The 16,861-nt window shown below is 44.7% G+C and overlaps 1 protein-coding gene across 3 annotated transcripts in view; it reads right to left on the bottom strand.

Moving 5' to 3' along the window:
• Positions 1-16,861, bottom strand: part of BEND3 (BEN domain containing 3) — a 52,943-nt gene that overhangs the window by 14,215 nt on the left and 21,867 nt on the right. The window contains exons 4-6 of one of the 3 annotated variants that reach the window (XM_015472811.3): positions 5,888-5,991; positions 3,544-3,591; positions 1,582-1,784 (exon numbers count right to left, since the gene is read on the bottom strand). In XM_015472811.3, coding sequence (XP_015328297.2) covers positions 1,582-1,784; positions 3,544-3,591; positions 5,888-5,991 — 355 coding nt within the window. Of the gene's footprint in view, positions 1-1,581; positions 1,785-3,543; positions 3,592-5,887; positions 5,992-16,861 lie in introns of those variants that run through there. The other 2 variants (XM_024996649.2, NM_001192611.1) reach the window with 2 other exon arrangements.

Here is a 16,861-nt window from a genome sequence, read left to right as displayed (position 1 = left end):
CTCTCTTGGCAATTGCATGTCATTTTCCTCCTGATAAATGTGGAGGGAGGCAGCTGACCATAATGGGTGGTAGTTGGAGATGGGGGTTAGGGAGCAATAAATAAACCCTTCTGAAAGCTGACATGGGGCAGGCTCTCTGCTGGGCTTGTCTTGATGCTCCACACAAGGAACCAATGAGGGAGCTGTGTCACTCCCATCACCATAGAGGGACCTGAGTTTGGGAGCTCATAGTACCAGCCAAAGGCTCCATGGTGAACTCCCCCTTATCTGACTCCAGGCTCCGATCATTCTGGAAATGACCATTCCTATGGGCTGGATCAGAGAAGGTGGGGCTCACCTCCTCGATATGAAGCAGGGTGCTGAGTGTTCTAAGTCACTCCTGACACCTCACACCAGCAACAAGCCTGCCCCACTGGCGTTCTGGCACTTGACTTAAACTTATGTGGAGGAGATACTAATTCTCTCATCACTGTTATATGGATTAAATGAAACAAGAAAAGGTATGTGGGGCTTCCCTGGTGACTCAGTGGTAAAGAATCCGCCTGCCAATGCAGGAGACACAGGTTCAATCTCTGGTCTGGGAAGATGCCAAGGAGCAATTAGGCCCATGTATCACAACTATTGAGCCTGTGCTCCTCAACCTGAAAAGTCCACACTCAACTACAGAGTAGCCTCTGCTTGCTGCAGCTAGAGAAAACCCAGCACAGCCAAAATAAAATAAATAAATGAATGTAAACCTCAGTGTTCCATGATGTGGAATGCAGAGCAGTCCTCATTATAATGTAATATAAACATGCATATTGAAATCCAGTGAAAATCTTAAATCTTATGACTTTGCTAATTAAGAAAAAGGATAGTTTTTACTTTTCAAAGGCTCACTAAATCTCTAAAACCTATCACCTCCCAATCTGCTGTAGCATCTAACAGAGGAGAATTAAAACAAACCAAGAGCAACCCAGGGAGTCCCAGGCGGACACCCCATGTATGGGCTAATGACAGTGAGCTCTGAAACTTGGGCTCTGTTGGACAGACATGAAGAAGTTGAAATGCCTACCTGGGTCCCCCAAAAAGTGTGTTGGGGAGGGGGAGGGGAGGGGGCTGGAGAGCTTGGGAAAATGTTCTGCTAAGAGTTTAAGGTGTGATCTGGCTATCTGCAGGGAGGCTCTGCTGACCAGGCATTCTCATCTCCCAAACTCCCCTCTCTCCTCAGTCTTCACTGTTTTGTGAACCTGTCTTGTCTCCCGTGGGAACTGCAGGCTGCTCGAGGGGACCACCATGACCAGTTTCATTTTCTCTCAGAATTCAGCCAAGTTCACTATAACCAGCAGGTGATTAGGAAATAAAGCAAATTTATAAAATAGGTAGGTTAGGGGTAACGGGCATATTATAAAATAATTGTCCTCTTTACAAGAAGATTCACTGAACAAGCTCCCCGAATAAATACAAAAGATGGACCTGATTTAGGAAAAGCCCTGCTGAGCCTCACTTGCTCCAGTAAGGTGCAGGCTATGTGAAATGTGGTAGGCTTTCATTAACAGTCCTTGCTGTCAACAAGTTCCTGCTTTCCCAGTAAGCCCTCACCTCGGGAATAAGCCGCCGCCTCTTCACGCTCGGGACTGAGTCCAGTGGGCCCTCGCCACCCAGGGGCTTTCTCTTGCTGGAGTCCTGGACAGCAGTGAAGACGCCATCCAGAGGGTGCTTCTCAGCGGACCTGGAATTCACTGAGCAGTCCAGAGCAGCATCTTCGGCCTCTGTCTCCACTTTCACAGTGTTGTTTTTTAGAACTGTGGCAGAGAAGAAGTGGGGCTCAGTGGGGAGGCCACTGGGCAGAGCCTGGTTTAGCAGGGTCCCCAAGCACCAGGCTGTATGCAGCCACCTTTTGATATTCTCAAACAACAGTGTCAAGAGTAATAATCAATGAAACTGGCTTTCCAACCAGCCAATTTATATTTCACCACACTAGTCATGCTATACACTGATATTATATTCCAAGAACATTCAGTTTAAAGCAGCTTTTAAAGTCTTTTCTTGGAGAAGGGAGAAGAGATGGAAGGAGAAAAACACACTACTCTTTTAAATGGTGCTTTTAAAAAAGTAACCCTGGAAAGATACATAAGATACCGTAAGTGTGAGTGGAGAAGGATGGCAATCAGTAACGAGAGGAGACTTTTCCTTGATTTTTCATTGTGTGTCTTTTAATACTGGGTTGGCCAAAAGGTTCGTTAAGTTTTTCCATAAGATAGCTCTAGTAGCTCTTAACTGTCTTTAATTTCATCAGAAACAATTTTGTTAGACTGTACTGTGATAACTATCATATCAGTGTGCATTTAAAAAAAAATCAAAATTGGTGAATTTTTGTGCAGCCATTTTAATATTGAAGATGAAAAGAAGAAAAAGCAATATTTTCAGTATATTGTTTTATTACTTCAAGAGAGGTAAAAATGCAACTGAAACACACAAAAGATTTGAGCAGTGTATGGAGAAGGTGCTGTCACTGATCAAATGCATGAAAAGTGGACTGTGAAGTTTCACTTTCAGAAGTCCAGAGACGGTCATACAGACCAGCTGAAGTTGGCAGTGACAAAATCAAGACATTAATTGAGCACAATCAACATTATACCACTCAGGAGATAGCCAATATATTCCCAATACCTCAATCAAGCACTAAAAATCATTTTCTCCAGCTTGGTTATATTAAATTGCTTTGATGTTTGGGTTCCATATAAGTTAAGTGAAAAAAAACCTTGACAGCATTTCCAGATGCAATTCTCTACTTAAATATAACAAAAATGGTCCGTTTTTAAAACCAGTTGTGATGGGTGATGAAATGTGGATATTGTACAACAATGTGGAACAGAAGTGATCATGGAGCAAACAAAATTAACCACCACCAACCACACCAAAAACGTCTTCATCCAAAGAAGGTGATGTTGTGTATATGGTGAGATTAGAAGGGAGTCCTCTACTACAAGCTCCTTCTGGAAAAGCAATCAATTCCAACAAGTACCGCTCCCAATTAAACCAACTGAAAGCAGTACTTGACAAAAAGTGTCTGGAACTAGTCAACTGAAAATGCATGATTTTCCATCAGGATAACACAAGACCTCATGTTTCTTTTGATGACCAGGCAAAAACTGTTACAGCTTGTCTGGGAAGTTCTGATTCATCCTCTGTTTCACCAGACATGGCACCTTCAAATGTCCATTTATTTTGGTCTTTACAAAATTCTCTTAATGGAAAAAACTTCAATTCCCTAGAAGCCTGTAAAAGGCACCTGGAATAGTTCTTTGCTCAGAAAGATAAAAAGTTTTAGGATGACAGAATTATGAAGTTGCCTGAAAAATGGCAAAAGGTAGTGAAACACAGCAGTGACTATATTGTTCAATAAAGTTCCTGGCGAAAATGAAAAATGTGTCTTTTAGTGTTACTTTAAAAACCAAAGGAACTTTTTGGCCAATCCAGTAGTTTTGAACCACGTGAATATATCTTGAAAAGAGTATTAAGTTAAACTACTTTTTAAAAAGAGGCTTTTTTTTTCTTTACCTTCTTCTACATCTTCACTGAATTCAGTTGCGTTCATCTTCTGTTCCACTAAAAGAAAAGACAAAGGCAAAGTCTTGACTTATTGTTTATTTTTTAAAATTTCACCCACCCATAAGAAATCCCCTTACCCTCCCAACCCTGGCTCTGGGTAACAGAAGGTTAAGTTGATATGACTCTGCAACATCAAGGAAAACTGCATCCTCTTGTTTGCAAATGCTGAGAAGCAGCCAAGCCTCCTGTGCACCTGCTGGGAGTTCTCCAAGACTTTATGTGGGCAGAATGCATCTTAAAACATCAACTGAGAGCCACTTATGGAATGAAAGGATCTGAGAAACTCAAGGCTTACAAAAGACCTCAGCTTGGATGATCTGTCAGTCCCTGCCTTAAACATCTAACCACAATGTGAAAAGGCTGACAAAGGTCCACAGCAGGCTGTGGAGCCTGTGAACCTGAGCTGAGGTCCTAAGATTCCAGGTGGTCCAAAAAGACCTGTGCTGTCCATGAGGGTGGCCACTAGTCATGCGTGGCTCCAGAGGACTCGAAATGTGGCCAGTCCAAATGGAGATGTGGTGTAAGATACATGCTGGATTTCAAAGACTCAGCAGGGCAAAAAGAATGTAAAATATCTTGTTAATAATTTTTATACTGATTACATGTTAAGATGATAATATTTCAGATTTATTGGTCTAAGTATTAAAATTAATTTCACCTTTTTAAAAATGGCACTGAGAATAGTGCCATACATTATAGCACTATGTGAGTGCCACTAGCAAGTTTAAAATTGCACATGTGGCTTTCACTACTGTTACTGGATGATGCTGGTCTAGCCCTTTCTTCAGAAGCAAGAGGAGAGAGGCACTATGGGTTCTTAAAGCTCCTGAGCTCCATACAGTCTGGTCCAAACCACTCTATTTATTGATGAGGGAATGAGACTGGAGGGGTTGGCAGTACCTCCTTCGTATGGGCTGCAGGGTCTGGTGGAGAATCAGGGGCTGGTTTCCCTGCCCCAGCCGAAATGGAATGGACATCATGGTTAAAAGTACCATTATGCCTTTGAGATTCCCCAAATAACGTAACAGCATGTCCACAAATTGGATAAAGTATAAATGTGGTAGTAATGTTGACAGCCTTTACTGATGACGTTGAGGAGTTGTGGTTCTTACCACTGGTGAAGCTGCCTGCAAGTACTGGGTGCCCATTCCAGTTAACTGATCAGAGGGCAACAGGCCTAACTTCACGAAATTTGTATAAGGAAGGGGGATGCCATCTACAAAGTTCAGTAAACCATTCAACAAGCAACTGTGGAATGGTGTGCGGTCCCGTTTTAGACAGGTCAGTGGAGGGACAACCAGAGGATGACCTGTGTACAGGCTAACAACTTCAAAGGTCACTAAGAATAGCAATGCACAATGCATGGCACTCTTCTCAGTCATCACAATTAGTTCATGACAGGAACAAGTGTCTTCATCTCTGTGTTACTAATTTTCAAAGGAATGAATAAGAAATTTTAAGATTTATTTGAAACTGAAATTAATTACTACTTACTAAACTATCTACTATCTGAAAAAGACATGCAGGGAGATTGAGTGAATATAGACAGTGAGTCAGTCAACTTCAAGGGGCCAAGAACCACTTTACCAGAGCTGAATTTTTATCAAAGACAATCTCCACTGTATTCCAGGGAAATAAACCTCAAGTCTGGGTGTCTCTGAGGGGAGAGCTCCAAGTAGGTGGCGGGGCATCAGAACTCTTTTCAGACAGCAAGGTTGGCCAACGCTGGGTAGAAACTCAGGCCTGACTGGTAAGGGGCTTCTCAAGGAGATGAGAATGAGCCTCTCCGGCCCAACCTTGACCAAGACTGGGCTGCCACCTGCCCCTGGAGACCCTACTGCACCACCACAGAACCGGTCTCCTCAAGTGAGAAACAGCCGAACGGCGGAGGAGGAGAGAGTGCGGGGCAGCCGGACAGGGCCCAGTGCACAAAACCAATGACATTCTGGAGAGGAGAGGCAGGGATGGGAGAAGGTGGCACAAGGCTTATTTGGGGGTGGTGCGGGCTGGAAATCCACAAAGCCTCTCCGGCTAAGCAGAAAGCATGAAAAGGACAAGTGACTCCTAGAGGAAAAGAAAACAGGAGGTGATGAGAAAACCTGGCAGAGAACCACAGGCACCAAGCAAAGATGGTCTGGATAGTTGACACTCCACTTCAGAGGAGCAGCGAATGTGGAGGTCCCCACGAGAGTGAGACTCGGTGAGCGCCACTGTGCCACGCCGCCAGCTCAGCACCTGAATCCCGAGCTCTGCTGCTTCCCAAGGCAGAAGGCAATGAAGGAAGGGTACACACCTGAGCCGCCTGCGGGTGGCAGGAGGGCCGGAGGGGGCTGCGCAGCCTCACGGGTGAGGTGGGAGGCAGGGGTGGCGGCTTCCTGGGCACTCAGAGTGCATCTGCTTTGGAAAACATTTCCGTGTTCATTTATAGACCAGTGACAGATGCTAGATTAGCACAGAAATCACCCAGAATGCAGTGTGGTGGGCCCCTTCTCTCCTAGACAGTGAAGAAGCCATGCTCATTGAGAAGCTGGGCAATGTCCCATCTGCAAGGCCTGGAAAACTAAGTGCCTCTGGCTCATGTGCTGGGGAGTGAGGTGAGGGTCCCCATTCACATCCCTGGCCTGCAAACTTGGGGCCTGGTGCTGCCCGGCCATTTCATGTGGCCTCCATCTCACCCTGAGCGATTTCAATCCCAATTTTACCAATAAAAAATACCAAGGGCATATACCTTCAATATTTACCATTTTTATTTGTCATGCATACTTCAATGAAGCTGAAAAATTATTTTTATGTCATTCTGATTACAGGAATAAAGAATTTGACTACTGCAAGGGGAAGGAGGTACTTGATCAGTGTCACGCAGCTAATAGGTGGTAGAATTAGGATTCAAACCAAATCTGTGTATATCTCCAGTCAGCCACCATGAGAGGGAATAATAGAATTTGCATTCTTCTGTTAAGAGTCTTCTGATGAACACCGAGGGCAGTTTCCAGCCTTGGATGTCTCTGACCACTAGCATCTGGAAATCTCCTTTCACCTGCATGTCACTACCAGGAAGACAAGGCTGCTCTGTGCTTATACAGACTCCATAATTTGGAAGTACTGACAAGAAGGATGGGACGTGTGGGTCGCTTCCGGGTATTCCAAGCTGACGTACAGACAGCGCGTCAACACCATCCCATCCCTCCACTTCCTGGTCACCTTCCAGATGAAGGTCACAAGGCTATGCATCCTGGGCGGACACTAAACACCCGCATGCCAAGCATGCCGCAGAAATTCCTTTCGATTACACAACTATAGGTTCTGTGAGAGCTGCCAACTTCTGCAGCGTCCCCCACCAGGCTGCTAGGATTACAATCTCCTTTGCCTGCAAGTCTTTGGAGCATTTGTTTTACCATTCTCTCCTTCTCAAAATCTTCTTATGCCTTCACCACGAATCTCAAAATGTGAGACAGTCTAACCATGCATCCCCGTGTCCCTGAAAATCAGCTTCTCCCCTAAAGGTGCCTGTTTCATGTTCCTGACCAAGCCCAGGGGAACACTGAATCTAGCGAAAGGGGCGGGTGTCACTTGCTGCTGCCTCTAGTTAAAACGCATAGGCCCTAAGACACGGATGACCTCTGGGAGGGTAACTCTCAAACAGGACTAATCTCCAGTGAAGTCAAGTCGCTGAGTCATGTCCAACTCTTTGCAACCCCATGGACTGTAGCCCACCAGGCTCTTCCATCCATGGAATTTTCCAGGCAAGAGTACTGGAGTGGTTTGCCATTTCCTTCTCCAGGGGATCCTCCTGACCCAGGGATTGAACCCAGGTCTTCCGCATTGCAGGCACACTTTACTGTCTGAGCCACCAGGGAAGCCCAATTCCAGTAGTTACTCCAATTAGTGAAAATGCTAGTTTTTTGTTTAACCAAATAGCCTAGAAAGCCTCAGGTGAGGTGACCATCACTGGTAAAGTAAGGTTTTAAATACTTTAAAACCTTTAAGTTTTACATAGTATACATAGAGTATACATAGAGTATATACAATTTTGTTAGAATATCCAATAGTCTTTATCTTTCTTCATAGAGTGAGAGGATAGTGTAACCCCAAATGTTTAAGAAACAACAGGATGCTTGAGACACTCAAATACCAAATTACAAAGGATAAGTTGCTTAAATTGGCTACATAAATGCAGTAGCCCTGGGAGGCCTACCTCTGGGCCTCATGCTGGAAAAATGGCTGAATCTGCCTCCTGCCTATCCTGGCTGGGAGCTGGAAGTGAGGGCGGAGCAAGACAAGGGGCGAGCGGAGCAGTGGGAACCAGTCACTGGTGTTTCCAAAGAGCCAGTTCTAAGAGATCCCACAAACAAGTGGAAAAGCAGAAAAGACTTGCCAATTATAGATAACTGAGAGAGTGCACTTTATAAAGGGAAGATACTTAAAGTCTTCTTTTCTTTTGACTAGATACACATGCATCCGAAAATTCAAAAGGTATAAAAGGACATTGGTTAAAAAAGCTCCCTGTTCTCCAGTCACCAGGTCATTAGTCTCTTGGAGGCATCTCATTGGTTTTCCTGAGTTTCTCCATAGACACTCTGTACCAGAGGGTCTCAAAATGGGACGTGAGTTGCCTGCACGGACTGCGTTTCTCTCCCCGACTCCAGCACTAGTGGAGTCAAGCTGGTAACTTGCAATTGTTGGTGGTGGGAACTTACACCACGGAAACTGACATTTGTACAAACCTTGGGTTCTGCGCTTTTTTTTTTTTTCCTTTTTGGAGAGTCTGTTTATCAGCACATCCAAGGCCCTTTCACAAGGTCCATGAAATCAAAACTATTTTCATTACACTGGGGTGCTGTTGCCTCCTTCATTTCACAGGTGTGCTACATGATACTTTATTATGCAAAAGATTGAATACAGAGGCAGATATAAAACCTCTGCAGTCTTCGATTAAGTCTGATACTAAAGAGATTTGCAAAAGATGTAAACAATACCACTTTTTCACTTATTTTCTTTGGAAAAATAATTTTTTTTCCATAAAAATATAGTGTCGACATTAATTCATGATGCCCTGGAGAAAGGAATGGCAATCCATTCCAGTATTCTTGCCTGGAGAATTCCATGGACAGAGGAGCCTGGTGGGCTGTAGTCCACAGGGTGGCAAAGAGTGGGATACGACTAAGTAACTAACACTTTCACTTTTCAGGTAATGGATTTATTTTGGTTATTTTTCAGTGAATTGGTAAATAAATATTTAAACTTTTTTTTTTAGTTTCTACCACGTAAATATTGACAGGAACTCATATAAACAAAAGTTCTTTGGGGGTCCTAAATAATTTTTAAAGGTAAAAAGGGATCTTGAGACTAAAAGGTTTAATATCCTTGTTCTTTGCTTCTTTGGCTTAATGTATCATGAAAATCTCTGTATCACTTTTTATTTTAGTTTAAATTCCCCTAGAAGCAGATTTTGATGCGAGGATTTGGAGAGAGTCGTTTCTTTGGGAGAAGACAGAGAAGGGCTGAAAACCAGTAAGGGGGCCTGTTAATGGGCTTCTGGTGGGTGAGCTGAGGGGCTCCCCAGCTCACCTGGGCACCCCTGGAAGGCGGAAGCCCTGCTGTGCCATTCCCTTCCACCTCCTCCCCACACTGCCCAGTGCTCTGCCACTCCACAAAGACTCAATGCAAAAGACAGCTGCCTACACCATGGAAGAGGCTGTGCTAAGAGCTCTACTAAGTGGACATAAGCTAACAAGCTTAGGGGGCAGACACCATTCTTAGGCTCATTTTACAAGTGAGGAAACTGAGGTAGAGTTTCAGAGGCAAATGGGGCCTCAGAAATCATCTTGGGTGGCTCAGTGGTAAAGAATGCAGGAGACACGGGTTTGATCGCTGGTCTGGGAAGACCCCACATGCTGTGGAGCAACTGAGCCTGTGCGTCGCAACTACTGAGCCTGTGCTCCAGAGCCCAGGAACTGCAACTGCCGAGTCCGCTCACCCCAAAGCCTGTACTCCACAACAAGAGAAAAGCCCATGCAGCAGTGAAGAGCCAATACAGCCAAAAATAAATAAAATTATTTTTAAAAAAGAAATCATCTTGTTTAATAGGTGTGATACCCAAGGCTCAGAGAGGTTAGTTAGTAGCATGCTCAAGATCCTGCGTCGGGAGTCGCTCCCAGGAGCCCTGTGCTTTAGCGGTTACACTCCCACTGAGTGATGGCTGCTGGTGGGGTGACTGTCTTCTGTGCAGAGGGGATCGACCGACCGTACAGCTTATTTACAGGGATTGAAGCCAACACAGGGTAGAGATGGGAGGGCCTGGGGGATGAAGACGGAGCTCTGGGAACTTCTGTTGGGAGGGGATGATGGGTAAACACCAGATGATAACAGGAACAGGAAGGAAAGAGCAGTCAGAACCTCAAGGTTAGAAGATATTACATTGAAGTTTCTATAACAACCATAAGTCCCATCTAATAAACACAGGCCGCATGCCACAGCTGTGTAGAAGACCACTGGTGCTTACAATTTTGTGACATGGATACAAATAATTTTAAATTGATATATACTTTCAAGATTTCTTCCCCCGCTTTGGGGGAAGAAATAACATTAAAGTACATGCTTGAAGAAAGTATTTGCTTTGGAAATAATGCTGCCAATGTTTAAATGGGTATATCTTGATCTTCTTCATCACTTTCAGCTCCTAAAGACCTACAGCCAATCTTTCTGTCACAGAGAGCCCCACACACTTGACAATTATGATAGGAAACAAGCAAAGGTCAGAAGAGCAAAGAACCTGGGCTGGGGGTCTTTAACTCGAGCTGATCTCAGGTTAAGCACAGGCAGGAACTCTAGTGTCAGGCTGAGGAGATCCTGGGGCAGAGGAAGCCCCCTGTAACTGCAGTCATTACTGGGGGTGGTTTAGTCACTCAGTCGTGCCCAACTCTTGTGACTCCATGGACTGACCGGTAGCCCTGCCAGGCTCCTCTATCCATGGGATTTTCCAGGCAAGAATACTGGAGTGGGTTGCCATTTCCTTCTCCAGGGCATCTAATTACTCATAAATTCACAAAAAGCTGCAGAAAAAATGGAAGGAACAACAAACTCAATATGACCCGGATTGAGACCACCTTTGATCACTACTGTTATTTCCAATATACAAAGTTAGAAAGTCAACTGCTAGACATTTTTCCCAACATGACTTCTAAACCTCTACTGACAGGAAGAACTGAGCATTAAATTAAGTGTAAAGATTCAAAATCAATCGTTCATCACAGCGCCACATAGTCAATAACAACATACTTCAAAGTTCAGTGGGGATATCTCTATAATCAAAAAATGCCATAAAGCAGACAGAAGAAAACATTCCAAAATGTTAATTACCTCCAATTAGGATGATTATGGAAAATTCTCTTCTTCAGTTTCCTCTACTTTCCAAACATTCTACAATGAGCATGCAATTCTTTGAAACTGAGACATTTTTTTAAATAAAAAATAAGAAGTTTTGCAATCTTCACTGCCTAGCCATGTCATATTCTTAAGTTATACCCATAACAGCAACAAGCTAAGAACATAAAATCAAATCCATTCAAGCACTGAAATTACTGATGCTCTAAGAAACAATACAATAACTGACAAACTAGTGCAGACCTTTCATTTTGTAACTGTCCCTGAATTACTGACTCTGAAAGTGTAAAAAATTCCTCAGTACGGAGTATGCGGAAGATCAGAAAAAAATCTCATCTCAAAAGCTCAGGTGTGAACAAGAAGGTGAAAAGATCAGCTTTGAACAGTAAGGAAATATCGTTTCCTTGTGGGTATATTATAGGCTTCATCAGTTCATTGCATGATATGTGGGAGTGTTTTTCGAAATAAGCCAAATCCATTCATGGGATGGGGAAAAAAAAACCCCAAGCCTGGACCAAGTACTCTGGATCAGGGACCTGAGCTGAGCGCTGAAGTCAGGGCATTTAGAGAGTCTGTGGTTGTCCAGGGAAGCACCTTAGCAATTCTCCAGCCAGGCTTGCTGGGTTCCTGCTTTCTGGATGACGGCTGGCCCCTTCGGGGTTCTCTCAGGTCTGTGCCCGAGTACCTTGGGAGACTTCTTACCCACACTTGGAGCCCTCCTTCTCTGACTTCTCAAAACCAGACTAAACTGGGCAAGTCAGGGACCTGCTCCAGGGGCCGTGGCTCCAGGGTGAAGCAGCAGGATGCAAAGCAGAGAGGGGAGGGGACGTCTGGGAGCTGAGGAGTGGCTGGGCCACAGAAAAAGGAAGGAGTGTGCCGAGGTCACCGGCTCCAAGTGTGTAACAAGGAGTCACGCTAGAATCTGCCAGAGAGGTGGGGTGGTGGGGTGTCTTTGTTAGGAGTTGGATGCAAGACCGCAGCAGAGCAAGCAGGGGGCACCTGGCTTGGAGGTCCCTTGGCAAAGCCCTCTGCCTGCACTGGATCACTGGGCTCTTGGGTTCTTCCCTAAGCGCCCCAAATGTCCTCTAGGGCCGCCCCCAGGGGCTGGGAGTCACCCAAAATGCCTCAGTTGAGAGACTCTAGCCCAGGCTAATCAGAGGCGCCGGAGACTTGTGGCTGCCCAAGTCACACAGGACAAGCGCCAGGCCCAGAAATGGGAAGTACTTGGGCTTCCTGAAACCTCGACGTGCAAATCCCGGCCAGCTGACTCAGAACTCTGCTCCACCGCCTCGGAAATGTCCACAGGACTTAGGACTCGCCTCACAACGAGGTTTGTCCCCAAGACCTGGCCCAGCTGTGTACCCTCAGGCTACCCTGGAGCAAGTCCTCCTGACCTCCATTCCTGTTTCCGGAAGCAAAGTGAGGCAAATCCGCACTCCCCCAGGGCCTCCTTGAGAATCTGAGACCCAGAACAGGAGTGATAAGAGCCTGAGACTTTGGGGACAGTGGCTGTGCAGCCCCGCCACATACAAAGGGAGAACAGGCCCAGACCATTTCAACGGTGTTATCAACAAAATACACGCTAGGATTTAAACGGTTTATACTTCGGGCTTCCCGGTGGCTCAGAGGGTAAAGAATCTGCCTACATTGTGGGAGACCTGAGTTGATCCCTGGATCAGGAAGATCCCTTGGAGGAAAGCATGGCAACCCACCCTAGTATTCTTGCCTGGAGAAGTCCATGGACAGAGGAGCCTGGCAGGCTACAGTCAATGGGGTCACAAAGAGTTGGACACGACGGAGACTAAGCACAGCACCTGCTGTTCACGGAAAGCCACATGATCTGACTTTGTGAAACCTCCCCATTGCAGGTCACACTGATGTTTAAAAATTAAAACATAGAAAACGACAGGGGTGGGATGTGGTGGAGGTTCAAGATGAAGGGGACATATGTACACCTATGTCTGATTTATGCTGATGAATGGCAGAAACTAACACAATATTGTAAAGCAATTATCCTCCAATTAAATTTTTTTTTTTTAAAGGAAGACATCAGCTAACATTCACGTAGCACTGGCTCCAAGGGCTAAGTTTTACACATTCACCTGTGCAATCCTGGCAAAAATCCTCTTACTTCACAGGCAGAGAAGTGGGAAGCAGCAGGCTGTGCCTCCGTTGGAGTGCTCCAGAGAGTAAGCCGAGGGAAAGAGGTGGGGTGGACTCATGCTGGCTTTCCAGCAAGAGCTGGGACTAAAGGGGGCTCAACCATCCCTGCTTGGCTTTCTCCCTTCCTTACTGAGCACACATCTGTAGGCTGGGCTCAGATGCAGAAGCAAGTCAACAGGCCAAATGGGCCTTTGGATTACCAAGTACAGCTGATCAGTACAGCTGATGTGGAAGAAAATGGAACTCCCTACTAAACTTCAGGGGCAGACGACCTGGGTTCTATCTAACCCTGGCTTCACCTACGTTTAGCTTCTACCGCTGGGCAAGAGGCTTACCCAGCCAAGCCTTGGTGCTTTCTTCTGTAAAAGGAGCTGCACACCACTACCTTACCTCCTAGACTCTGAAAACTACAGAGGAGAAAGTGCCTGGCACACAGCACTCAGTAAATGTTACTTAATATAAAGTCTCTTTTTTTTTTTCTTAAAGATGCGTTAAGCACATTTTAATAGTGAATATTTTAAATATTTTTAAAAATTAAAATAAAATGGTTTAAAACTTTGAAAAAGTTTGGTAATGTTTCTTTCAAATAAAAGAAAAAAGAAACATTACACTGGAAAGGAAGAAATCAAAATGCTCTCCCTAAGGACAGGAAGAATGTTCCCATGCCACCCACCCTTGCTGGGCTGTCTCTGGGTCTGCAGGGATGGCTGGGAGCCTCGGTGCTCTCAGAACCCGGCCCTTTAGGCAGTGGCATCCTGCCCATGGGACTTGCAGGACATGTTTGTAATTTGTCTTTATTTTTAGACACATCTGCAAATGCAGTTCGAAAAATACCAGTCTTCAGAAAACCAAGGCAATTTCCCCCTCGAGTTTTTCTAAAGCTCTAATTGTCGCTTCCCTCCTTACTCTGTCGGAGCACAGCCTCATCCTTCGGTGCAGTGAAGGACGACCTCACAGCCTGCGATGCAGCGTCTCACCCTTCAGACACTGCATTTGCTGAATGTGACTAAATGTGACGTCTTTCTCAGCTAAGGGCTTCTGCTTATTAAGCCCTCCCTGGCCTCACAAAGGACTGGCTACCTCCTTCAACATCAGTGGTAGGAGGTGTCAGACTCTGCTTTTAACTTTAACCTTGGCGTCCAGAAACTGGGGTCAAGGAGAAAAGGAAGGCCAGCATATCCCAGCAGCCACCCACGTGATGGATTAGACAATGGTGACTAACTTTCCTAGAGATATAAGCAGAGTTTCCTCCATACTTCCCACTTTTACAAATGTGCCGTCTTGTGACCACATGAGCTAAGTACTAAACCCCCACATTCCCAGCCTCCCTCCTTCAGTTTACCAGCTCCATGCTCAACCCCTTGCAAACAAGAAAAGAACTGAGCAATCAGTGCCTTTACAGATACCAATGCAATGGTGTTTCACTGGCCATTGATAACTGAAAATCAGAGGAGAGGAGAGGAGAAGAGAGGAGAGGAGAGATGGTGGTTAGTAGAGAACAAAAACCTTGTAAGGGCTGATTTTAAGAACAGCCAGCCTTCCAATCTGTGGGTTCCTAATCCGAGGATATGGAGGACTTGCTGTAACAGACTTTGAGCATCTGGAGATTTGGAATCTGAAAGGGGCCCTGTATCCAATTCCACACAAATATTGAGAGATGGCTGTACATGTGTTTCAGGTAGAATTAAAAATGGAGGAAGAGGGAAATATAACTGCCATACGACCCAGCAATCCCACTGCTGAGCATACAAACCGAGGAAACCAGAATTGAAAGAGACACGTTTACCCCAATGTTCACTGCAGCACTGTTTACAACAGCTAGGACATGGAAGCAACCTAGATGTCCATTGGCCGACGAATGGATAAGAAAGCTGTGGTACATATACAAAATGGAATATTACTCGGCTATTAAAAAGAATGCATTTGAAATCAGTTCTAATGAGGTGGATAAAACTGGAGCCTATTATACAGAGTGAAGTGAGTCAGAAAGAAAAACACCAATACAGTATATTAACACATATATATGGTATTTAGAAAGATGGTAACGATGACTTTATATGCGAGACAGAAAAAGAGACACAGATATAAAGAAGAAACTTTTGGACTCTGTGGGAGAAGGCGAGAGTGGGATGATTTGAGAGAATAGCACTGAAACATGTGTATTATCATATGTGAAACAGATCGCCAGTCCAGGTTCCATGCATGAGACAGGGCACTCAGGGCCGGTACACTGGCACCACCCTGAGGGATGGGATGGCGAGGGAGGTGGGTAGGAGGTTCAGGATGGGGGACACATGCACACCCGTGGCTGATCCATGTCAATGTATGGCAAAAACCACTATAATACTGTAAAGTAATTATCCTCCAGTTAAAATAAATTAATTAATCAAAAAATATATAAGTTGAGTAAATGAAAAAACAAACAAACAAAAAAAAATGGAGGAAGAGTATGTTACCAGGTGAGCTGCTGAGAAAATTGAGCTGTAAAGCAGCTGTGCGGGACTTCCCTGGCATCCAGAGGTTCAGACTCTGTACTTCCAGTGCAGGGGGTGCAGGTTTGGTCCCTGGTCAGGGAACTAAGATCTTGTAAGGTGCAGCCAAAAAGTAAATAATTAGTTAAAAAAGAGAAAAACAAGTTTGTAAAATGTCTGATCTTTCAGTGACTAATAGACCAGGCATTAACACCAGTCCAAGTGAAACTGCACCACTCCTGTTTGACACATTGAAGGCCTGATGCCAGGGTGGAGAGCCCTTAGCTAGGCATGTGCATGCCATGTGTGGCAGCTCATTCCAGAAACCACCACAAGAGCCTGGACTGAAATGATAATCCTGCAAGAGATACTGGAACATCAGAAGGGGAAGAGTCACTGTTCAATCTGCTGAGGAAAGAACAGCAAGGTAATACTCACAAAGCACGTATTTCATGTGTGTGTGTCTGTGTGTGACTTTAAATTTTATTTTTTTTAATTACCATACAGCAAAATTTACTCTCTGGTTGAGGGGGGGAGGGCATACAGTTCTATGAAAGGTAGCACAGATATACATATCCCTGTAGCCACCATCAAGAGGATACAGAAAAGTTCCACCATCCCAAAAGCTGATTCTACAAATAATTCCCCCAAACTTGCTTTAGCCAATAATAGGCACAATGAATAACAGGGGAGGAACCATAATTTGTCATCAAAATTAAGTGCCAGGAAAAACAAACACATCACACTCCAACCTCCCATACACTGAATTTTTTTTGCTGGTTGACTAGCAGCCTTCATGTGTCTCTACATTATAAAATTTGAGGTATTTACAAGCCACATCCCTCTATTTTTTCACCGTGGAATCAATACAATTCATAAAAGCATGCTATTTCTTGTTGCTTCAGGGCTTTCCAGACAAGTGGCTGGTGGGACATTCTGCAGGAGATTTAAAATTTCACCTAATCAAACCACTGTTAGGGTAGATTCCAGTTCTTTTCTTCCTAATTATTAGACATTCTCCTCTTCTTTTGCTCACTTAAGGGATGCTTAAAAACTCAGAAGTTCGCAAGTGGGTAAAGTAAATGTGTCTAAGTGGTACCTTTAACAGACTACTGGGATGCTGACCAGCTTGTCTACTAGGTCCTAAATGGTCTTGCTTTTGGAGGTTACTAATGCTTTGTGCGTGATGGGAGATGGGAAGGACATAAAACTTTGTTAAATCCCTTCAACAAGGAGATGGCCTCTATGGC

This window comes from Bos taurus, chromosome 9, assembly GCF_002263795.3.
Source record: "Bos taurus isolate L1 Dominette 01449 registration number 42190680 breed Hereford chromosome 9, ARS-UCD2.0, whole genome shotgun sequence".
NCBI lineage: Eukaryota > Metazoa > Chordata > Mammalia > Artiodactyla > Bovidae > Bos > Bos taurus.
Note: the sequence above shows the minus strand (reverse complement) of the source record. Positions and strands in the feature narration are given on the sequence as shown.